Source organism: Saccostrea echinata, unplaced genomic scaffold, assembly GCF_033153115.1.
Source record: "Saccostrea echinata isolate AGI-Se365-2 ecotype Australia unplaced genomic scaffold, CSIRO_AGI_Sech_v1 ptg000010l, whole genome shotgun sequence".
Classification (NCBI taxonomy): Eukaryota; Metazoa; Mollusca; class Bivalvia; order Ostreida; family Ostreidae; genus Saccostrea; species Saccostrea echinata.
Window position 1 is genome coordinate 2387885 of NW_026889759.1, and position 25718 is coordinate 2413602.

Sequence of the window (25718 nt, forward strand, 5' to 3'; positions counted from 1 at the left end):
AATGCTACTGAATCTGTCCTCTTCATAAATGCTGGATGTTCAACGTAGTGGAACTAGAAGATGAATATTCTTGTAGAGCTGGCAGATTAATTTCTTGAAGCAAGGATTCAACATCTCTTCGTATGGGCTTTTTGCTGAAGTCTGCCTAGAAATCCAGCCTCTGCATTGCCCAATGGAATTTTGATTCCCTCCAAACTGCCTGGTATGGGCTATGAATTTAATCATTTTATAAGTACGTGTACTGTAACACCAATTTGTTGGTGTTCGTCAGCTTGCCCGTAATTCACATCGGGATCGGATAATTTAGTTAACATAGTTAACATATCTATGTCAAGGCCTCCTCTGGCGGGACCTGTGAATACATTTTATAAATTTCAATCAGGTATATACTAAACATCCACAACTCAGTTATTACCCAAGTATATAGACTGGCCTTTCTTGTTTGATACACATTAAAGACAGACAGAAGAACCGGTCTTCAAAACGAAAGAGGGTTGTCTCAATCATGGGGATGACAGGATAGAAGCGTTTACTTTCACTTTTACTATTAATGTTTATCCAAAGACAAAACTACTTCAAAATGTTAATTTTCCCAAATGCAAATAGTGTTTCTTATCACAAAATTAAGGAAGTAAGGAAATATTTTATTTAATTCCCGTATCTCCTACGGAAAAATTTACTGGAGTACTTAAAACCCCCTATTATTGATAGTGACCTCACCTGTAAACACAACTTCGCAGTTCAGCTGCAGAAGAATGAAGATTCAGGCGTTTGGTGTTTTTCTTGTCATAGTATTTTTCATTAAGGGTAGTTTCTCAAAATGTGGATATGAGGTTTGCTTTTTTCATGATTTTAATGTCACTTTGCAGCATTTTGATTGCAGAGTAACGTTGCATAAGGGGTCAGTATTAGCTATGTTGATAGTACACTTTGTAGAAAGAGGAGAACCAGAATGTTAGATAATAACCTCTTGATTTATAGTTATGTAGCTTGAGTTGGCTATATATAATTAAACCCGGGCTTTCTAAAGAAAGTTCAGGTAGATTGTTGTTATCCTGGTTTTATTTAGCTATTTTATGTATTTTTCTTAAGCAGATAGTCAATATTCTGATCAGCATGTAAGAGTTAAAAAAAGTCGCAGTTTGATGATAAGATAGTTTTAACCTCATTGTTTTCATGAAAAAATAAATAAATAAACTGTGTCTCCTTCAGACCATTTTGAACCAAAGTTCTAAAAAAAAAAACAAAAACAAAAACAAAACAAAAAATTTGGAGGTACAAAGATACTGAGATATTCTCATATACCCAGTAGCTTGAACATGCAGTAATATGCCACAGGAACAGCTATATGGTGTACACATATATGTGTCTCCTTGCTACATGCAATATTCCTTTTTTTTTTACCAAGTGGCTTTAATATCCTTCATCTTTTTACCTCTTCAGAAGCTATTTAAGTCTAACTTGATTTGTTTTTGGAAAATAAAAATTCCACTTTCATGTCCCTAAATGTCATAAATTAAATCTTGATAGCATATTAATATTTTTCATATCAGTTTCTTGTGATAAAAATTACCAAGTAGCTGTTGAATTAAGACCTATGTGTGAAGAGGAAAATCAGCGCCTTATAAATGTAACAATTACACAGAAGTCCTTGGTATTAGAATTGTAGGATTAATCAAGTTCAAGAAGAATATATTAAATGAACAATATATTCAAAGATCTGATTTGAAGTGGCCAGTTAGTTAAAAGTTTCTTATACAAGTAGCAATTAAAGATTGTAATTGATATATAAAACATTAGTTTCATTGCTTTATTTGACAGAGCTGTAATCCTGTTAAAGATGGAATGATCAATGTCCACCTGGTCCCCCATACTCATGATGATGTGGGTTGGCTAAAAACAGTGGACCAATACTATTATGGAGGTTATAGACTATCTACAATGACTCGTTTTAATTCACATTTTACTTTTAAAATGTTGTTTGAATGAACGGAATACAGTACTGTATAAATAATTATATATCAATTTGACAAATATGTAGAAATTCTATATAATGTAGGAAATTCCTGCTAGATAGATCTGTCTGTCAATTTGACAGTACTAAAATTTTCTATTTAATGTAGGAAATTCCTGCTCAGTGCACTTACTAGTCTTTCAGTTATTTCAAAGTATCTTTTGAACCATAAAGTTCTCTATTTACAAGCTGTGTCTGAATTTTGGAAGACAGCTTCAAGACTTGTTGTTCAAACTTTTGAATAAAATGTTTATTTATCTGAATCAACCACATTTCTTCTCTCTGGAGGAACACCTCATTATCCTCTTGAAATTAAAATTAAAAAATATTATGAAAGTGATTACCTAGTTTGTACATGTAGCAATGATTTGGATTGTTGCATTAAAATAATGATTCCATTATTTCAGACAAGAACAATATACAGAATGCCGGAGTGCAGTATATCTTGGACTCAGTTATTCAGGAACTTATGGCAGATAAAAACAAAAGATTTATTTATGTGGAGGTTGCTTTCTTTGCACGATGGTGGAGACAGCAACATGACAGGATGAGGCATTTGGTCAAAGGACTTGTTAATGATGGTAATGTGTACTTCAGAGGGGATGCAGTGATGCTTTCTGTTTATAATATCTACCAAGAATTGATGAGAAAAATTATTCTCAATTACATTTTAACCTATAATGCATACTAGTACACTATCATATTATAAAAATGAACAACATGTACTAGCTCTAGGTTAACATTTACTATCAGCATGGAGATAGGCAAAGTACTTTTGAATTTTATTACAGAGTGATTCATAAACTTGTGATATCATTTATAACAGAATATTTGGTAATAATATTTGAAGCCCTTGAACTCAAGAGGGTAATTATGCATTTAAGGATCTTGTAAGTAATGGCTACATATATTGAAAGTTTTAAATTGTATCCAGATTTTTAGTCAATTTTTAAATGACAATTAAGTGACCATGACAGAGAAACTACTTCAACTCTAGGATTTAATCATCAATGAACTGTTTAACTACCGGTAATGTTTAACATACCAATAAAGGTGAAAAGATGTGTATGATGTATATTTATTATTTGGTCATAAATTATGGAAAAATTATGATAATTCAGTATATCAATAGAGAGTGCATGTGTATACTGCTCCTTCAGGGATCGTTAATTTTCATATACATATAACAATACCTTAGCAACAGTGAAATGGGGTAATAGCAAGACTCAAAGCACCCAACTTCATTTTGTCTGTAATTCGTTATTTCTATATGAATATTTCATTATTTTAAAATTCTTGATGAATTGGAGCTTTTTATCAGCATGTATGAGCTACAAGCATTTTTATTTGAATTTGTTTCAGTGCATTTAAATTGAAATAGAATTACTTTGTTATTATACTGACAGGGCGCCTCGAGTTTATCCTAGGTGGCTGGTGTATGGATGATGAAGCCACAACACATTATAATGCAATCATTGATGAACATTCTCTTGGATTGGAATTTCTCCGACAGAACTTTGGAGATTGTGGCAGACCTCGTGTAGCTTGGCAGATTGATCCATTTGGCCACTCCAGGGAGCAAGCTTCCCTTTTTGCTCACGTAAGTCTCTCCTACAGTGCTTGACTAAATGCTTATTGTGAATCAAAGCATCTTACTAACTTTGATCCTTGATTCAGTTTAAAGAGTTTGTTGTATAAAGATTTTTAATAGAGGAATTACTGTTACAGATGGGATATGATGGCTTGTTCTTTGGACGTTTGGATTATCAAGACAAGTTTAATCGAGCTCTAACAAAATCCATGGAGATGGTTTGGCAGGGCAGTCCTGACAATTTAGGTATGAAAAAATAAACATGCTTGTTAATGTTTTGTTTACGAGGGGTTATCAAAAAGTTCGTGGACTAGTGTCATAAAATTAAAACCGCTTTAGGTACATCAATGAATTTTTACACACTTAGTTAGCATCATCTTTTCTATCTATAGAATAAACCATAAATCATAATTTTTATTTTTTAATAAATTGTTAGTGTTTTTGTAAGCAAAGGTATGTCCAGGCGGCGCAACCTCTAATATGACGTTTTTTTTTCTACCTGAGTGTAACTGAGAAAAACTCTTTAGATATGAGTATTTGTCATCATAAAAATCTCGTTAATTCAGGCATGTGGTACGACACATTTGTTTAGTAAAATTTGCAATTTTTACCCCATTCTGTAATTTCTATGAAATTTTATCGTAAATTTTATATGGAGTGTCCAAACAATTATGGGCTTGAAAATAGCGTCAAAAAGGGGGAGGGGTTTCTTTTTCAAACACTCTATAGAGTTTCGCTCCTGGAAAAACTGGTATTGACCTAAGGAATGTTTAAACTGGCTACAGAAAAATAAAATGTATCCAGAGTACTTGTTTTTTAATGCCCAAAAAGATTCAGAGAGATGAAATATGCACAGTTAGTGTCGATTTGTAGTCAGGGTGTCAAAAGTCAGTCACGTCGAAAAGTGACGTTGATCATGTGTGGTAGAAATTGAACTCCAACAAGCTAAGTATTCTGGAATAATCAAGTTAGGATCTTTCCCCATATAAAGATCCATTTACAATATTATATGCATTGAAAACAGCTGCTCATGACATTGTAAATTCATATAAGTAAGACGGGTTTAAGTCCTTAATTAACTCCAGGTAATCTCATCAAGATAAGTGTATGAGGTAGAGAGAGCGGACATTAAGAAACAATGACGTAAAGCGGACGTCATGACACTAAACGGCGACAGCGCCGGGTGATCACATAAAGTCTTTTTAATTTTAGAATAATTTGGCAAATTATCAACGTATCAAACTAAAATTTTCAACATTTCTTAAACTTTCGTTGTTTTATGTTCCGCTTAAATTTTGTAAGCACAGACTACATATTATTAATTTTATCGCGTCAGTCCACGAACTTTTTGATAACCCCTCGTATATTTTAATTAACCTGCTTCAGTTTGTATACCACCGTTGTTTTAATTCTAGGTTCCAGTAGTGACTTGTTTACAGGGGTGCTCTACCATGGCTACAATCCACCTCCAGGATTTTGTTGGGACTCGTCATGTCATGATGACCCTATTATGGTGAGTGTGCATGTATTGATCCCAATTCCCAAACTGAACTTCGAGTATTTGTGCAAATTTTTTCACTAGATTTCTCAGTACAGCATAAAACAATTTATAACACGATATGCTTGGAAGACTTTGAATTAATTATATTTCAATTTGAAGCTGCTGTTATATATATGTCACACATGTAGAATATATACAGTGTAATGGATACATCTGAGTAACTTGCAATAAAAATGATGAGATAAATTTTGTAGGATGACAAAAATATGGAGGGCTATAATGCAGATCAGAAGACAAAAGATTTCCTCAACTACACACAGAACCAGGTAAACTATCCTTTCACATTTACACACAAAATCAGATGAACTATTCTACTCCAATAACACAGAACCAGGGCATACTATCCGACTTCAGACAGAGAACCAGGAATACTTTTCTACTTCAATTACACACAGAATCAGGTATATTATCCTACCCCATTTAATACACAACTAGATAGAAAATCCTACCTTTAACTGCACACAGAAGCAGGTAGACTTTCCAACCTTAATCATCCACAGAATCAGGTAGACTACCTTATGTCAATTACACAAAGAACCAGGTATAATATGCTACATGTACCTCAATTACATACTAAACCAGGTAGACTATCCTACTTCAATTACACACAGAACCAGGTAGACTATCCTACTTCAATCACGCAGAGATGCAGGTATGTTATCCTACTGCAATTACATACAAAAACAGGTAGACTATCCTACTTCAATCACACACAGGACCAGGTAGACTATCCTATGTCAATCATTCAATGATGCAGGTAGACTTTCTTACTTCAATTAGACACAAATACAGGTAGACTATCCAATGTCAATGACACACAGAACCAAGTATAATATGCTACATATACCTTAATTACATACTCAACCAGGTAGACTATCCTACTTGAATTACACACAGAACCAGGTGGACTATCTCACTTCAATCATGCAGAGATGCAGGTATGTTATCCTACTGCAATTACATACAAAATCAGGTAGACTATCCTACTTCAATCACACACAGGACCAGGTAGACTATCCTACATCAATCATTCAAAGATGCAGGTAGACTTTCTCACTTCAATTAGATACAAATACAGGTAGACTATCCATGTCAATGACACACAGAACCAGGTATAATATGCTACATATACCTCAATTACATACTAAACCAGGTAGACTATTCTACTTCAATTACACACAAAACAGGTAGACTATCCTACTTCAATTACACACAAAACAGGTAGACTATCCTACTTCAATTACACACAAAACAGGTAGACTATCCTACTTCAATTACACACAAAACAGGTAGACTATCCTACTTCAATTACACTCAGAACCAGGTAAACTATACCTACGTCAATTACACACAGAACCAGGTAGACTATAATTTTATAGTTTAGAGAAAGTTTTCTTATTCTTTGAGACAGGTGTGCTGTATGATTGATTTTGATTACAGGCCACTGCTTATGCTACCAATCACTTAATAATGACTATGGGGAGTGATTTCAACTACCAGAATGCACACATGTGGTTCAAGAACATGGATAAACTGATAAAGCTTGTAAATGCTCAGGTATTGGTACCAGGTATAACTTCATTAAGAGAGAGAAAGCACTAGATAGAAATTTGAATGTGGAAAAGGACAATCTGCAAAATCTTTTTGAGATGTACAGTGTATGTCTTAAAATTTTTACTTATTTGTATTGAAATGAGATGCTCTGGAAATTTAGGATTTTTGAAAGCCAGAATTAGTATTTTGTTTGTTTCCTCTGCAATTGACACCCGAAGACAACTAAAAAAAATTTTTTATAGAAAGTCTGACCATGATAATACATTGTCATGATATTTTTTTTTTTTTAAATTTAGTGCAAAATGAAATGAAACTTACACCGTCAGTCTAATAAATTCATTTTGGGACAGAATAATCAAATAATTCCCTTACCTCCCAATCCTATACCCAGAATGATGTGGCACCAAAAGGGAGCAGACAAACTAATGTATACCGGTAGACCCATTTACCATAATTATTATCTACTTTAGTTGCAAAAGAAAAATTATGTTTTGATATTTTTTTTTCATATTTTCAGCAAGAACATGGTAGCAAAGTAAATCTCCTCTACTCTACACCCAGCTGTTATCTGTACCAGCTGAATCGAGCCAATCAAACCTGGCCCACCAAGAAAGATGATTTCTTCCCGTATGCTCACCTCCCCCACTCCTACTGGACAGGGTTCTACAGCAGTCGCCCCAACCTCAAGGGCTACGTTAGGCAGACAAACAACTTCCTACAGGTAGTATTCTGAAATTCTGAACTCAAAGGGACTACAGATTTACGAAAATAAATTTTATAAGTACTCTGTGATTGGGTTTATTTGGTTACTTGTTAGTTTTGTCAATGCATGTTTCAGAATTGAATGAAATCTTTTAGGGATCATATACTTTCCAGTTACATATATGTCATCCAGAACTAGATTATTTTGAGTTTTGTTTCCTAAATAGCATCTGTAACTTATTATTGTAACATATGTATCACCTTTGACCCTTGACTTCTGTTTTAGGTGTGTAAACAGCTGGATGCCTTGGCTGTGTTAGAAGATTCTGACAATAGCACACTGAACATTAAAGTCCTAAGTATGTTACAGGATTTTATTCTTTATGATTTATATTGAACTTTATATGAGTTATGAAGATTGTATAATTTTGTTTTGAAAGACAGTGATTGACTTGATCACCATCTAGGGAAATAAGTCACCCAACAATGACACATGAAACGGAAATTTAGAAAAAAATAAAACAGTGAAAAAAAAAACAAAAGTCTTTAAAATTTCAAGTTTTGATTTGTTTACAGAGGAAGCAATGGGTGTAGCACAGCATCATGATGCAGTATCGTAAGTATGGCTGACTTTCAGATAGAGGCTATTAAAGGTCATGATTTGAATAGATGCAAGTTTTATATGTATGCCTTGAACAAGTCACAAAAATAAGATATTCAGAATTTTTGATTTTATTTTAAGTAATTATTTGTTTTATAACAGTTTTACAGCCATGTAGGAGCTTAGATTGCAATGGCAACTATGAAACATTGAATTAATAAAATGAAAAAAATGAAGGAAAAAAATCTTTCCATTGATATTGAGGGCTAATTTGATTCAACTACATGTACATGTATCTTGAATGAGATATTAAATTTGTTCTATTTTGTTTCTATCCCTTCTTTCAAGTTGAATAAGTTTTTCATTGCATGGATGTTGTTATATGTGTAAATAAAAGGCAGTTGCTTGTTCAGAACTGAAATGGAAATTATCATTTGCTTATTCAGTTGAAAAATTGAAAAAAACATTTTATTTACTGGTAGAACATTTATTAACTTCTGGGTTTTTTTTGTTTTTTTTTTTCACTTTTTTTTGTTTTTGATATGGAAGGAGCAAGACCAGTGTACAGTTTTATCATAATGATTTGAAGTGAGTATGATTCACTGAAATATATTACAGGGGAACAGAAAAACAGGCTGTGGCTTATGACTATGCAATGAGGCTAGCAAGGGGAAATTATGAATGTCAGGTGAGCTTTACATTACACATTTGAAATATAGCATAAAAAACTTAAGTGAAGATACTTATTCAAGTTTTGCATAATCATGATTGATTAATGTTTTGTTTATGTTCACCTCTTTACAGAAAGTGGTCAATGATGCATACAAGAAATTATTTCCAAAACAGAAAGAAGCCCCACCAGACCAGATGTTCTGTAATCTTTTGAATATCAGCATGTGTCGTGCAACAGAAAATTACAAACAGGTCTGTATTTGTACATGTATATACAGTTTAATGCCTTATTTTATCTTGTCACACACTTTTCTGTAGTCCGAAATATCTGACGTTTTCCTGGCTTTTTTAACGATTTGATATTTTAGGTGCCAGGAAAACATCAGAACTGACGCCATTACGAAAACTGGAAATTTCGCCTCCTCCAGTTATTCGCCACCTCCAACTGGAGGTGGCATTCTCGGGTTGATTTCCAATACTTGCGAACCAAATTAAATGTCAAACTCACAACATATCAATAGTACAATACTTTTAGTGCTCACCAACATTGTTTTTATGGTTCATTTATATAATATATAATCCAATGAAAACATTTTATCTGACTGTCGAGATTTGTTTTCATTTCATGCATTTTAAAATCTTGCAAGTCCTGTATCAAATGTGGAGTGATGTTTTCTTTTCATCGATATCGGTGAGTACTTGATGAGTACTTGAAGCATTGTGCTATTGATAAATTGTGAGTTTGGCATAAAATTCGGTTCGCAAGTATTGAAAATCAACTCTTGCTGGAGACGGTGAAATTTCCAGTTTTTGTAATGGCGCCGGTTCTGACATTTTCCTGGCACATAAAATATCAAATCGTTAAAAAAGCCAGGAAAACATCAGATATTTCGGACTAACTTTTCTGTAATATGAATTAATTACACAATTTCCAGATATTCCATATATAAAAATCTGATGAAACCATGTCAATGCAGTTTCCATCCAGAATTCATAGAACAGTGATCTTTGATACATGTGTATTTTAAAAGCTATGGTCTATTCAGAATTCAGCAGTTGACTCTACTACATCTGTGTGAAGAAAAAAACTATATAATTACATAAAAGTAATAAAATTCATGTTTTAGCTTAGAATGACTTTTTAAATCAGCCTTGAATATTCAGCTGCCATAGCACATTCTCTTCTGTAGAGTTTTATTCCACTTTATTATAAATAAAATAGAAACTTGTTCCACTGTCACCAAAGAAAATACTTACATGTAAAACCAGAGTCTCAATAAATTCTGTTTTAGGCCTATTTGCTTATTCCAATGATGCTCACATTTGTAGTTTTTTTTTTACATTTGCTGAAATAAATCTCCACAACCTTTGTAACAATTATATTTATCAAACTGTTTGTAGTTTACCATGACAGTGTACAACCCCTTGGGTAGGTCATTGAATCATTGGATAAGACTTCCTGTCATAGGTAGATCTTATGTCATAACAGATCCCAATGGCAAGAGTATCCCATCTCAGGTTTGTAACAAGTGCAAGATAAACTTAATTCTGATTCTCATCTTTCTTTTTAATTTTCATACCCCCCCCCCCCCAAAAAAAAATATGTTTATAAGTTTATTAGACTACATGTATCTGTTGCTATATATTTAAATGTAGGTATTTTTCCCCATTTGAATTAAATGATTGCATTATAGCTCTATATTATCATGCACATTTAAATTACACCTGTAAAGCAAGTTTTTAAAAGAAGTAATTTCTCAAAAAAGCAATTTGATGTCTATCTTGTTGTTCAAATAAATCCTTGATATTTGACCTTTTACCTACAGGTTTTACCCGTCAGCAATGAGACTAAGAGAATACCAGAGAGGAATGGATCACTGGCAGAGAATGAACTTGTCTTCAGGGTCTCATTACCCCCCCTTGGCTTCAGCACCTTCTTTGTCAAAATGAGTCAGGGTAGGCTAATTAGTCCACATGTACCATACATCAGTGAAATGCTTTTTTATGGTAGCTAATGAATTTATACTCTGATACCTTTAAAAATTCAAGTACAGTCAAACCTCATTATCTCAAACTTCACAGGACCAGAAATCCAAGGATTCGAAATATCCAGGGTAAAATAATTAAGAAATAAGTGTTTGGGACTTTAAAATCACTTCGACATATACATGGTTTTCGAGATATTTGTGTTCGAGATACCGAAGTTCAATTGTAGTATTGCTGAATATAAATATTTGCAAAACATTTTTGAAGTTTTATAATTTCTTTTTTATTCTTGTGTTTATTGACTTCTTTTGTATTTAAAGGAGCAAGCAAGTCACAGAAGTCTTTTGTTCACCAGTTTGATAATTCAGATGTCGTCATAAAAAATCAGGTTTATACTACTGCACTTATCTTTTCAATAAGTTTTCAATTTAAAGCAAACAAGTGTTCTCAGTCGCAAATGAGATTACTGGAAGAAAAATAATGATGTAATTTTTCAAAATATTTGAATTTGTGACACTTTTGAGATGTTTAAATTTTACCATTTTGGTTTCTTTAGCATTTATCCCTGATGTTTGATGGAAAATCTGGCCAGTTGAAGTCAATGAAGAACTTGAATTCTGGGGCCTCCATTCCTTTACAGCAGACATTCCTGTACTATATAGGGCACCCTGGCAATACCAGTGTATTAAAGTACCAAGCTTCCGGAGCTTACGTATTCAGACCTCTTACTACAACTACGTATAACTTTCAGCCTCAGTTAAAGAAGAAAACCTATTACATTCAGGTAAATGAGTGAATTCTGTAGACATTCCAATGAATTGTATTCTAAGGAATTGGTTTTAAAAAATATGAAGTACTGACTTGTGTAAATTCTTGAACTTGCAAATTTTACATGGTTCTAAATAGTATTCTAAATACTTATACAGTATATCATATGTGGGACTTGACAGCTTGTATAAACATAACATTTCTTTCTCATTTTAGGGTCAGTTGGTCCAGGAAATCAGGCAACAGTTCTCACCTTGGGTGTCCCAAGTGGTCAGACTGTATGACCAGGCAAACTATGCAGAGTTGGAGTGGACAGTTGGCCCAATACCTATCAGGTCAGTTAGTATAGCCCTCCAGAAACTCACAATGGTAAAGACTGTATACCGGTAGTTTTATTTGTACTCATGCATTTTTATGTAGACTTTCCTTTAACAACAAATCAGTGAAGCAAAGTTGCCTTTCTAATGCTTTGATTTATCTTTTTTATGTACAGCTTGTTGAGATTGAGTTGAAATATTAATCTTTTTTTAGTGATGGCATGGGAAAAGAAATCATTACAAAGTATAGCACAGGGCTACAAACCAAAGGTGTCTTCTACACTGATGCCAACGGGAGAGAAATACTCAAAAGAACGTAAGAAATTAATTGTTTTGTGGATTTCAATGTACATTGTATCTTTCAGATTTCTGTGATTGGCATTTGGTGTTTTCATGTCTACAAAACATCCTTTTTGTGCATACCTTTCAGATTGAACTTGTACCGTGAGATAATAACATGATTGATTATAAAGGTACATAATTGGACTGTAAATGCACATTGATTTGATAAGCATACACAATTGAGTAATAACATCCTGTCTTTTTCAGGCGAAATCACAGAGATACTTGGAAGTTCAAGACATCTGAACCAATTTCTGCAAATTATTATCCCATCAACAGCAGAGTTTATATCAAAGTAGATTATATGTTCCTACAATATTCTTATTATCTCAAATTGTGATGTTGACATTAAGCCTCAATATACTGTGAATTTAAATTATTAAAACCATGCACTTAAAAGTCCTGTATATACATTTACATAATATAATTTGTAATGAAAAGAACAGTGACTCAGGTGAGCACTGTGGCCCATGTGTCTCTTGTTTCAATTTCTGAAATAAAAATATGTATAAGGATGAAACATATTGATTTTGGCATGGGGGTCAATCTATCTTTAACAAAATTCAAGATTGTGTCTGGGAAATTACTTTGGAACCACTGACTCAAATAATTCCTAACTTTTATGTTGTTGCTCATGACAGTCCCCCTCCCCCTTCAAATTTTCGATTTTTATTTTGAATTCACAGTTTTTAAAGCACTGAGTACTTAGATAATTTCCATATTTTGTTAATTTTATTTTCTTCTGCTGTATAGACAATGAGAATAAAACAGCAGTGAAAATTTAACTGGATAGAGTAACTAGAAAAATCTTGGTTTGCATTAAATTTCCCGATCTCAATTCTGCTTTAATTTTTCCAGGATGACAACACTCAGTTTACTGTGATGACAGACAGAAGTCAAGGAGGAAGCAGTCTACAGGATGGAAATGTGGAAGTCATGGTAACAAATAACAACATGTTTAGTTTCATTTCTTTGTCATGTTAGTTGCTTGTACAAAAAAAAATGGAAATTTTTAATACCACTGTTATAGCACACAGTCATGAAATATGTATCAGGGCATTATAGTGACTGATCTACGAAAACAAAATTTATATATGTCCAAGTAAGCCATAAGAAGATGACAAAACTTATAGTAAAAAGTTCATACATGCAAATTAAATGGTCTATTGAGTATATAGTATAGAAATACTCCAGTGGCTTATACTGCTTTATGTTACAGTTACATCGCCGTCTGTTGTATGATGACAATTTAGGAGTTGGAGAAGCTTTGAATGAGACAGGGGCTGATGGGAAGGGTCTCATTGCCAGAGGTAATGTACTTCTCGTAAATGTGAAATTTTTATGCCAGCAGGCCTTATTGGAATATTCTTAAATGCTTTTATTGACATTTATGGATTGTGCAGAAACAAATTATAAAATCCACTTATTTGTAGTATGCATGTAATAATACAAAGTATGCAAATGATTATTACCTGAAAATAACATAAATCTGAGAAAATCAGTCTTATTCTGTTACAAGTTTCACATTATACATGTACTAGTAAGTAGTGCAACGAAATAATAACATTACTTTTTTTCAGGGAAGCATTTCTTATTTCTGGACACAGTGCAGAATTCTGGGGCCCTCCACAGGGATATGGGACTACGACTGTACATGGCTCCCTCTCTATCATTCACTGCCTCTCAGATGAAACAACAGGACTGGAGCCAGAAGTTCCTTACTACTGTAAGAAGCAAAGACTCCTTTCACTAGCAGGCATCGTGAAATATGCCAGCAAAGCAATTACAGTTTTTAAACCCATGTTCACTGAATAACTTTATTTTTAGCTCACCTGAGCCACAAGCTGATTGAAATTTGTCTGTGGTATGTTGTCCTTATCATCGTTGTTGTCATCATAAACTTTTCACAATTTCTTCTGGTTCTCCAGAACCATTGGGCCAATGTCAACCAAACTTGCCACAAAGCTTCTCTGGGTAAAGGAAATGCAAGTTTTTTTTTTCCAAATTAAGGGCAAAGCCCTCTTTTAAGGGGAGATAATTAAGAATTAGAGAAAATTTAATGGCATCTTTTATAGATATTCTTCTCAAAAACCACTGGGCCAGAAAAGATGAAACTTATGTGAAAGCTTCCTGACCTAGTGTAGATTAAAGTTTGTTCAAATCATGACCCTAGGGGTAGGGTGGAGCCACAATAGGTGAACAAATTTTAAAAGGAATATATAGGAAAAAATATACAGTCAAACCTCATTATCTCAAACTCAATGGAACCGAGAAAAAAATTTCGAGATATCTGAGGATTCGAGATACCCAGGGAAAATACTTAAAGATTAAGGGGTTGGGACTTCCATATCACATATCTAGGGTATTCAAGATATCAGTGTTCGAGATACCGAAGTTCAACTGTATAATAATCTCCTCCTCAAAAATAGCAAAGGCATGATTAGTCTTTAAACTTTAAAAAAAAAACAGCAAAACAGTGATTAGTTATATTAATATGGAAGCATCCTCAGGTAGTATAGATTCAAGCTTGTTCAATTCATGATGCCTTGGGGTAGGATTGGGTCACAATAGGAAATCTCAGTTTTACGTGGGAATACCGGTACATAAAATTTCTAATAAAGAAAAAGCAGGGTCGTTGATTCAGGTGAGCATTGTGGCCCATGAACCTCTTGTCTTAAGTTATGAATCCTGGGGGTTAGACTGGGGTAAACGGAAAAATCTTCCGTGTTTATATATTGGCCTAACAATTAGTATGAAAAAACGTCAAACAACGTTCGACCTAATGATAGATTGTATTTGCTGACAAGGTCATTGTATCAAACATATAACTTGCGAATTGATGACTGTAAACGAGACTGTTGATATACTTGTTTCATCAACTTGTTTGTCAAAAGCTTGCCTCGTTTTAGAAATTGTTCGTACGTGGAGCATGCTCTTGCGTATCGAATCAATTGGGAGATATAAACCCCACATGCAGGTGATAAAGGTATATTGTTAACTTCTTTTTCTAGTAAAATATCCAGGTATAAAATAGATCTGTCAAGACTCTGTTGTATCTTTTATTTCAAGTTCACTTGGATATATCGAGTCGACAAATGAATGGAAGTAACTATTGTTAATTGACAATACGGCGCCCATATATCTAAATGTCGAGTTGAAGACCACAGCAAGTGTCTTATCAATGTAAGAAAAAAAAACTTCGGATGGCTGCTTCAGGTCAATAGACATATGCAAGTCTATACATTCACCAGGGCTTGTCTAATGATTCTATTAACTAGAAATTTTGCATATTTGTTTTATTTGTTTTTTATAAAATGCTGACGAATTCTCATGAATTAATTTCTGTCTTTTATGGATTTAAAGTAAATGTTTCAATAGTTTCCGAACAGCCCTCGTAGATTCGCGTTTGTACAAATCATGGCTACCGGGGGTAGGATGGAGCGAAAATAGGGGATCAACAAATTTACACGGGAATCGACCCGGGAAAAATCTTTCTCAAGATCAAGAGGGCATTTTTTATATTAATATGCAAGCATCATCAAGCAGTGAAAGTTTGCTTAAATCCTGACTCCCAGGGGTAGGGTGTAAAAAAAATAAATAAATATAAGGGAATCAAAGTTTCACACGTGAATATATAGGAAAAAAATCTTTAAAGATCTTTTTCTTAAGCAGAGCAGGTTCACAATTATGCAAGCATCTCCAGACAGTGCAGATTAAATTTAGTCAAATAATGGCCCCATGGGCTAGGGAAGGGCTAAAATAGGGAATCAGAATTTTACATGATAACACTTAAAAAAAATTAAAAAGTTAAAAAAAAGTAACAGGGTTACAAAAAAATCATACTAATATGCAAAATTGTGTGGATTCTGTCCTTTTTTCATATTATGGACCCCTGCATTAGGGTGATACTATTAATGAAAAAATCTTCTCTAGAACAGCAAGACCCTGGTAATCAGAGATCCAAATTTTATAAAATGCCTATGTATAGAAGAAAAAATTCCATGGCAGCAGGGCCATGTTAGTCATATTGATGCATCCCAGTGTCATGTTGATTCAACTTTAAATAAAACTATAGCCCCCAAGGACTAGATCTTGGTCCACTGTATGGAGTAAAAATGTTTATAAAATTAAAGAGGGGAATTTAAAAAATCTTATGCTGAAGAACAGCAGGGCCATAGTGACTTAGGTGAGCATTATGGCCTATGGACCTCTTGTTTGAATATTAATTATTAAGTCATCTTTTGGATTAATGATTCCACTGAATCCAGGGTCCAATCCCTAGGGAGGAGCTCCATTTGAGTAACTCAGAAACATTACATCACAAAATTGACAACAACATCACCGTAACAATTTTGTACAATTTGTATCAACATGTCACTAATTAGTGACATATGACTAAGTCACTCAGAGAAAATTAGGATGTATTTATTTGGCCCAATTTGTAACATTACAACCTTTGATGTGACTTAACTTTTTAAATATGTTCATTTTTTAATATGCAAGATTTTTAATGCACAACATGTATATATCCATTATTTGACAGAAACACTGTACATGACCTTTTTCAAGTAAAGTTGAACTTCGGTGTCTTGAACACTAATATAATAGATATTTCAAAATGATTTGGAAGTCCTAACTGCTTATTCCTTAAGTATTTTACCCTGGATATCTCGAATTCTCTGATATATCGGAAGTATTTTCTCAGTTTTATTGAGTTCGAGATAATGAGGTTTGACTGTATAACATCCTGATGTAGATATAATGATAAACTGATTCAGTTATTGATATGTTTCTTGTTGCAGTGGTCAGGACTGAAGACTCCACTGCCAGCCAATGTCCATATGTTGACCTTGGAGCAGTGGGGTGGCCCTACAATCAAACCCAGCCCTACTCAACCCTTCCTCATCAGATTTGAACATATTTATGAGAAGGGAGAAAACTCTGAATTGTCTAAACCTGTGAAACTTATGGTGAAGGTAAAAACGTGTTTTAATATTCAACAATTTGTTCATAACACTACTTTTCTCATATAATATATTAATTAGAAGCAAAAAATTTCTAAAATCAGATAAAAATAAAATACATTGATTACATGAATTTCTTTAAGAATTATGGTGTTGATTTTTTTTTGTGCTATACAATAGTACCCTGCTGATGGTTAACTGCTGACCTTATGTATTTCATTTTCAGGATATGTTTGTACCATTCAGTATAAAAACCATTGAAGAATTAACAATGGGGGCCAATTTACCCCTTAGTGATCTCAACAGACTACAGTGGAAAACAAAAGACTACACTACAGGTGAACTTTTTTTTTTGTAAAATCTCTTGAAAATATTCATCAAGGAGATTATTTAAAATAGATATTCATCTACTAAATTTCTCACACTATTATAGAGTCCATACTGGAAATAGAAATCTTCTTGGAATATTTAAATGAAAAAATGCATACACTGTGTTTGAATTAGAACACATGTAATTTGAACTACATGTTTTTAATTCATTTTTTTTTTAACAATGTGCAATTTTTTTCATTCAAGGTACCAAGTTAATGCAACACAAGATCAAAGCAGCTGATAATTTTACAGTGATTCTTAACCCAATGGAAATACGGACATTCCAAGTAACACTCTCCTAATTAACTGTCATCTGAGGTACCTGATTTCTGACTCACATTACCTGAATGGTAAAACTTTTAAAAGTGAGAGTGTTTGAATGTGATTATAGTGTTAGGATACCTTGGGATCTCCAGTAATATCAATGCTTTGCATTCATAAAACTTTTTAATATGTGCTATAACTTGTACATGTAAAATGCTCACCCCTTTTCAATCTAAAACTTTCTTTTGGTGATGTTCCAAATGCTAATGCATGCATGTACATATATGTATCTGTCTAGTCATGATGATGAAAATTTATTGATTGATTTGCTATGAGCCCAAGATTCAAGCTATTTTAACTTTGATTGTCAATTTATTTACCCAACAAGGGCATTAAGAGAATTGAAGAAGGGTATATATATTACATAATATTGATGTGCCCAGAGTAGAAAGTTATTATTTATATTTCTGCATGAAATGCATTTAGTATTGAAGGGGGGAGGGGTTGGTAAAAGGCATAAATATATCCTCTGTTTTGCAAACATTTTGAAATAATGATGTTAATGAACATTTGTAAGAGGGATGGGTGATTATTGAAATGGTACGCAGTTATCACAGATTGTTTTAGGCTATTATTTCAGATCTGATGCTTTTTATACGTATTTTTCATCTATATTGTTCTAAAGGTGCTTTTATCATAATTAAATACTTTCTGTTATAATTAAGGGAAAAGGAACTTAATTCTTACTCCTTAATGGTCATGTATACATAGTTTTAATTTGTTTTTGTCATGATGTATATTATATTGCATACATCGTTTATATAAGCATAATGCCATTTATCATAGGTTCTATCATTACTCAAATTCAGATTGGAACAATGTGCTGTGATACTTTAATAAATTAAAAAAACATTTAAAATACAGTAAGATAATTCATGTTTATTTCCAGACTGTAAACTATCTTTGTAACATTCCAAAATAAACAAAAAGAAAACCCTTGGACCCTTGTTTTTTTTTTTTTTATCTTGGCATATTACAGCACATGCAGGATGTAGTAAAAAATTGCTTAAAGCTATCTTACAGGTTTTTGATGAAATGAAATATACATGTACTTCTAATTGGAAGGTGTGTAAATTAACACTATTTATTCTCATTGTTTTATTGATTCTCTTGGATTTCTATAAAAGTTCTTTAGTGAAATATTAATTTTTGTGTTAAGGTTTCAGTGCATCACTATTGCATGTGCACAAATCTTTTCAACATATCGACACAAAGGAGAAAAAAAACCAAGAGGCCCAAGGGCCTAGAATGGCTCTTCAGATAAATTGAATAACAAGATCACTGTGGCTTACTTTTGGGTTGACATATTTTCCAGTCCCAAGATGTATCAACAATTCAGGTTTGGTGATCTAATATTGTAAATTTATCATATTTAGTGTGTTCGATATTTGGCGGAAAGGAGATAGGCAAACATAGCGTGCAGAAAGCATATAGCTTCAGATATACAAAAATCATGTTCAATTTGTGAAGAACTGCGAACAATAGTATTGTTCTCTCGCCTACCTCCAAGTCAATTTTCAAAAGTTAACAGATATGAATGATTTTTCATATCTGTATAGATATTTATATGAATTTTCATAAAACATTGCTTCTTTGGGAAAACAAAGAGAGATAACTCTAATTTTGGTATAACTTGTGTTTTTCACTATAAAAATCAACAGAAAACGGAAAATATTTTTAAAACATCTTCCCCCCACCCACCCCCGTGAAACAAAAATTTCTTATTACAGGTAATATGGACTGTCATTTCACAAATTCATACCAAAGCTTTTTGTGTTTCATGGGGGGGGGGGGGGGGGGGGGACATATGTTTACAGTCAAAAAACTACAAAAATGCTTTTTTTTTTTTTTTAACAATTTCAAACGGGTTTACAACTAAAACATTGTATTTTATTAATAATATATGTTTAATTTTATATGAGTTAAACATAAGAAAAGATTTAAGGAAAATCTATTCATATCCAAGAATATTTTAAAATGTGGTGATACTTGAAAGCCCGATTTCAATGAAAAATATCGCCTACCCCCCTTATTTAAAGAGCTGGAATTAGGAGTAATTAACTATTAAACACTGGAATTAAAATTATCAGTCAATTACCATTGAACTGTTCTTTGCATTCAACGAAGATTTTACGGCCAAATTGCCATTAATATTGAATTAAATGGGTGTAAAATGTAGGCAGGAATCGAGAGTTAGCGTGTGTAGTTCTTAAGTATTTAGAGTAAAGTTCTCATTATTGAAATTTATAAAATTATGATAAACAAAACTTTTCTAAGGAAAATTTTCTCAGCAAAATTTATTCTTTTAATAAAAAATGTGGTATTCGTTGGGTTCGAACCTTAGCAATAAAAATCCTGAGAATCATTTTCTTTCAAGACTAGCACGCTAACCACTAGACTTGTACACAAGTCCTGATGATTGGTGGCATTTAAATCATGTTTGTGATATGACCCTCGACTTAACTTAATGGACCTCAAGTATTTCTTGAAAGATGCGAATGTTATGTCATAAAAGTATATTTTTAAGGTATAGTGGGTCTTTGCTCCATATTTTTGGTATCCAAAATATGTTTATTTTTATGCAAATATTGAGGATTAATTTTCAAAAAAAATGGAGCGAAGACCCACTCATATCGAAAAATAGCGTTATAGTATGAGAAAATGACTCTTTTTGCCCTCTTTAGTTTGTGTATAATATTTCATAAGCAAATAATTTCAATCTTCGTGAAATTCTTGCCAATTGTAGCGATTTTACATAAAGTATATTTTAATTTTAGATGAAATATCAAGGAAAATGTAATTTAGATTTAATTTTTCACCTTCATGTTTGTCACACTAAAGGCTTTTCGCTCGTCATATTCACCCATCTTCTTGATTTTTGAACAAGTTAGCATAGCTTTGCTTTAACGCATTTCTATATGTTCTTATTTATGTTAATATGTGCAAGACATTAAGCGTTGTACTTGAATTAGTGGAATTAGTGGAAACGTAATACGTTTAGAGTACGTCCTAGTCCCCAAAAATATTTGAAGATGATGAGCTGTAAACTTTACAAAGTAGGTCACTGTGACCTACTTTTTAAGCTCACCTGAGCTGAAAGCTCAAGTGAGCTTTTCTGACCACATTTTGTCCATCATCTGTCCGTCTGCCATCCGTCTGTAAACTTTTCACATTTTCAACTTCTTCTAAAACTACCTGAGGATGCTTCCATATAAATATGACCAATCATGGTTTTGCTGTTCTTGAAAAGAAGATTATTCTTATTATTGAAATTTATGAATATATGACAAACAAAACTCTTCTGCAGAAAATGTCTCAGCAAAAAGTAAATTTAAAAAAATAACATGTGGTACAGAGTATTTCTTGGGGTTCAACCCAGGCAATAAAATTCCTGAGTTTCCCTTTTCTTCGAGACTATAACATGTTTATCACTATGCTACACAACTCCTGACAAATAGTCATGTTTGTGATACAACCTTTGACTAAATGGACTCAAGTATTTCTTGAAAAGATACAAATGTTGCGTTATAAAAGCATATTAATCTAAGTTAAATAGTGAATCTTTTCCTATTTTGATCCCCTATTGTGGGCCCATTCTACCCCTAGAGACCATGATTGGTAGAATTTAGAATTTACATTATGTCTGAAAGCTTTCAAATAAGTTTCATCTTTTCTGGTCCAGTGGTTTTTAAGATTTTTCCTATAATTTCAATGTAGAACTTTTATCCCCTATTGTGGCCCCACCCTACCCCCAGGGCCATGATTTGAACAATTTAGAACCTACATTATGTTTGAAAGCTTTCAAGTAAGTTTTATATTTTCTGGTCCAGTGGTTCTTGAGAAGAATCAAATATTTTTTCTATATATCTTAAAGTAAAACATTGATCCCCTTTTGAAGTCACCCTTCACATTGAGGGGGGGGGGGGGGGGGGTCATGATTTCTACATGATCATAGAAAGCTTCCACACATTTCCCCTTTTCTATTATATCTCTAGAATTCCCTTTACTTAAGGATGCTTTGTGTCAACTTTGGTTAAAATTGGCCCAGTGGTTCTTCAGAAGAAGTCAGAAATGAGAAAAAGTTACACACAATGATGGATACCAGAAGAGGTGATCAGAAAAAACTTGTTTGAGCTTTCAGCTCAAGTGGACTAAAAATTACCTCTTTTGCAACTTTGTATTGTCAAATACAGTTGATCCTTGTTATCTCAAACTTGATGTGACTGAGAAAAAAATTTGGAGATATCCATGGATTTGAGATATCTCGTGTAAGATACTTTAAAGAATAAGTGAGTGGGACTTTCAAATCACTTTGACATATCCATGGTATTCCAGATATCTGTGTTCTGTTGTCTACCGGTAGTCTTCCATAGAAAATGCACATGAAGCTTTGAGGAACCATTTTTTTCAAAACGGAATAATTAGAATTTAGATCAATAACATATCAACAAGTACAATTATTCTTAAAAACAAAAAGACAAAACTATGCAAGAACTTCAGCAATTTATTATCAGCAGAAATTTGAATTCAATTTCACTTTTTTCCCAGTTTTAGATTGTCATGGTCAAATATTGCACTGATGAGCAAATCATAATACAGCTGAAAATAAAGAGTTTAGCAGAGTCCATAAATTATAATCTCAGTTGAATTGTCTGGTCCTTTAATACTCCTCTCCCTCCTCATCTTCCCCACCTTCCACAGAATCTACACCAACTTCTTCATAATCCTTCTCCAGGGCAGCCAGATCTTCACGGGCCTCGGAGAATTCTCCTTCCTCCATACCCTCTCCAACGTACCAGTGGACAAAGGCTCGCTTGGCATACATCAGGTCAAACTTGTGATCCAGACGAGCCCAGGCCTCAGCAATGGCAGTGGTGTTGCTCAACATGCAGACAGCACGCTGAACCTTGGCCAGGTCACCTCCTGGGACAACAGTAGGTGGCTGGTAGTTGATGCCAACCTTGAATCCGGTGGGACACCAGTCCACAAATTGGATGGTACGCTTGGTCTTGATGGTGGCAATGGCAGCATTCACATCCTTTGGTACAACATCTCCTCGGTACAACATGCAACAAGCCATGTACTTGCCATGACGTGGGTCACACTTGACTAGTTGGTTGGCAGGTTCGAAGCAGGCATTGGTGATTTCAGCCACAGAGAGTTGTTCATGGTAGGCTTTTTCAGCAGAGATGACGGGAGCATATGTAGCCAGAGGGAAATGGATACGAGGGTAGGGCACCAAGTTGGTCTGGAACTCTGTCAAGTCCACATTCAGGGCACCATCAAAACGCAGGGAGGCAGTAATGGAGCTGACAATCTGTCCAATCAGACGATTCAGGTTGGTGTAGGTGGGGCGCTCAATGTCCAGATTGCGGCGACAGATGTCGTAAATGGCTTCGTTGTCCACCATGAAGGCACAGTCCGAGTGTTCCAGGGTAGTGTGGGTGGTCAGGATGGAGTTGTAGGGTTCTACTACTGCAGTTGACACTTGAGGAGCTGGGTAGATGGAGAATTCCAGTTTGGATTTCTTGCCATAATCCACACTCAGACGTTCCATGAGGAGTGAGGTGAATCCAGATCCTGTTCCACCACCAAAGCTGTGGAAGATGAGGAATCCCTGAAGTCCAGTGCACTGGTCAGCCAGTTTACGGATTCTGTCCAGGACCAGATCCACAATTTCCTTGCCAATGGTGTAATGTCCACGGGCGTAATTGTTGGCAGCATCTTCCTTTCCTGTGACTAGTTGTTCTGGATGGAATAACTGTCTGTAAGTTCCAGTACGCACCTCATCTAAAAAAAAAAAATTAAAATGCTTTAACGGCTTTACTCAATAACTAAAAATAAAATACAACATCCTGACAGATTATGAAACAGGACAAAACCAAGTCACAAGGAAGTGAATACCAGATGATTCTGAAAGATAATTCTTTTAATATTTTTTAAAATCATTCCTGGAATTTGGTGCTTAATTGAAGCACATTTGTGCTTAAGTTTTCTTTTGTAATATATAATAAGTATATATACATGAATTCTAATCAGATTTCAGAGGGAAATTTTGCAATTAAGCATTATCTGGGCCAGGAGATAAACTTTCTCATTGTTAAAGGTACCGGGTATGTCCATCAATATACACTCAGAAGCACCTGATTAAATTATTAAATAGCTCTACATGTGGATTGCCCTGAAGTAGAAATCCATTAGTTAAATGTTACTGCATCAAGAAAATAATCAATGAAATCTATCATTATGAGTGGGATGATTTCATGGCCACTTTCTATCAGCATTTTGTGATTCAACAGTATTGGCTGTCTGCCTTAAAAAACTATAATGCAGTATAAAATCAATAAAGAAATGCAACTGCATCACATTTGCAGATGAATCATCGTCTGCATAATAATTCTCAAGTACAGTAGCCAGACATAATTATGATGATGCTAAGTTTGGTCCAACAATTCATGGCCAACTTTTTCATTTGAATTTGGAACAAAGAAGAATTGGCGGGATACATTTAATCTCCTCAACGCGCTGTGTTTGACACATGTGGAACTTATCACCAGCCTGTCTGAGAGCCCCCTCTCTGTAGCAGTGAAAGCATTTCACAAAATAAATGAGAGTAAAAAAAATATGCTAGCAATGCAGAACAGCTGCAATTTGCCGTCTGCTACCATTGATTTTGTGAGAACTGGTGAGTCATAAGTCATGACTCCATACACATGATGATCTATTCTTCATCCATTCAAGTATACCAGAATAAGTGATTCGAAAAATATAAATACTTGCATCTGACCCAAATCCATTTTTCCCTTTATAAATCGCATTAAGACTATTTTTGTAAAACTTCAGAAAAGCCTCTTAACAAAACCGGCATTTCAGAATTAAAGAGCACCCCATTCTTATCATCCCATTTTTATTATCTTAAAAGAAAAAAATATTTTTTTTTCTCAATACGCTTAACATTTATCTGTGGAAAAATATATGATTACTCACCAACAACTGTTGGCTCCAGGTCAACAAATACAGCCCTGGGCACATGTTTGCCTGCACCAGTCTCGCTGAAGAAGGTGTTGAAGGAGTCATCTCCACCTCCAATGGTTTTGTCACTGGGCATCTGTCCGTCTGGCTGGATTCCATGTTCTAGACAGTACAACTCCCAACAGGCATTGCCCATCTGGACTCCGGCCTGTCCGACATGGATACTGATGCATTCCCTCTAAAATAAATGAACTAATAACTTAATGACAGCTCATGTATCACAAAGAGACCTAAATATTCCACATATACATATTTCTTCTTATAGTGCCTTGCACTGACAGTTCCCGTCTCTGTGCGGGTCACACGTGCCTGACGTGGGCGTTGTCTCTCGCATTTTTTCCCGCCAATTTCCAATATATAAACACTCATTTATATCAAAGTTTATATAAAATATTATTTTGGGGGGTTCATAGCTTTGAACATCGAAAACAAAAAGAAAGAATTCAATCACTTCAAAGAACAGACAGGGCCCTGAGGGGATCGGTCAGCTAATCCAGCCGGCAAAAACATTGACGATTAAAAAACTCTAAAGACAAAACTTAACTTTAATGAGCCAAAATAAGTAAAAAACAAGACTTACCATTATGAAGATTTGAAAGCGTGGGTAAGAAGTAGAATTTCAGAAGTGATGTAAAATCCTCGTGTTTGACTGCTCAATGAGTCTGGAGGAAGGTGATGTGCGAGTTCATTCATTTTGCTTTTATAGTATGTGGGCCCCGATGATGCATATTTAGTGACAGCGACTTTCGAGGGTTTTCCTTGCACTTTGATTAAAAACTAGAGAAGTTCCGAACAAAACTACACGTCACAATGGAGGGTGGTGCTTAACGAGCGGTGCTTAACGTCTAATACATTGGCGGATTTAATATTTTAATAATGCATATGTGAAACCCCCCCTTTTTTTTTTAATTCAAAGTA

The 25718-nt window shown here is 34.2% G+C and overlaps 2 protein-coding genes across 2 annotated transcripts; one reads left to right on the top strand and one right to left on the bottom strand.

Annotated features, from left to right (window-relative positions):
• Nucleotides 1-735: 735 nt before the first annotated feature.
• Nucleotides 736-18710, top strand: LOC133184131 (lysosomal alpha-mannosidase-like). Its single transcript, XM_061318999.1, has 26 exons — nucleotides 736-833; nucleotides 1822-1924; nucleotides 2422-2595; nucleotides 3421-3614; nucleotides 3743-3851; nucleotides 5021-5118; nucleotides 5361-5432; nucleotides 6607-6723; nucleotides 7238-7441; nucleotides 7709-7781; nucleotides 7999-8038; nucleotides 8642-8711; nucleotides 8828-8947; nucleotides 10097-10213; nucleotides 10522-10651; nucleotides 11002-11069; nucleotides 11238-11465; nucleotides 11666-11784; nucleotides 11981-12082; nucleotides 12316-12403; nucleotides 12967-13047; nucleotides 13328-13418; nucleotides 13689-13834; nucleotides 16911-17084; nucleotides 17299-17410; nucleotides 17649-18710. Exons 1-26 carry the CDS (start codon nucleotides 756-758, stop codon nucleotides 17744-17746), a joined length of 3006 nt encoding a protein of 1001 aa, XP_061174983.1. The 5' UTR covers nucleotides 736-755; the 3' UTR covers nucleotides 17747-18710.
• A 3544-nt stretch (nucleotides 18711-22254) lies between these two features.
• Nucleotides 22255-25518, bottom strand: LOC133184134 (tubulin alpha-1A chain-like). The gene is made up of 3 exons (XM_061319003.1): nucleotides 25381-25518; nucleotides 24756-24978; nucleotides 22255-23558 (listed from the first exon to the last, which is right to left on the bottom strand). Exons 1-3 carry the CDS (start codon nucleotides 25381-25383, stop codon nucleotides 22429-22431), a joined length of 1356 nt encoding a protein of 451 aa, XP_061174987.1. The 5' UTR covers nucleotides 25384-25518; the 3' UTR covers nucleotides 22255-22428.
• Nucleotides 25519-25718: the final 200 nt, after the last annotated feature.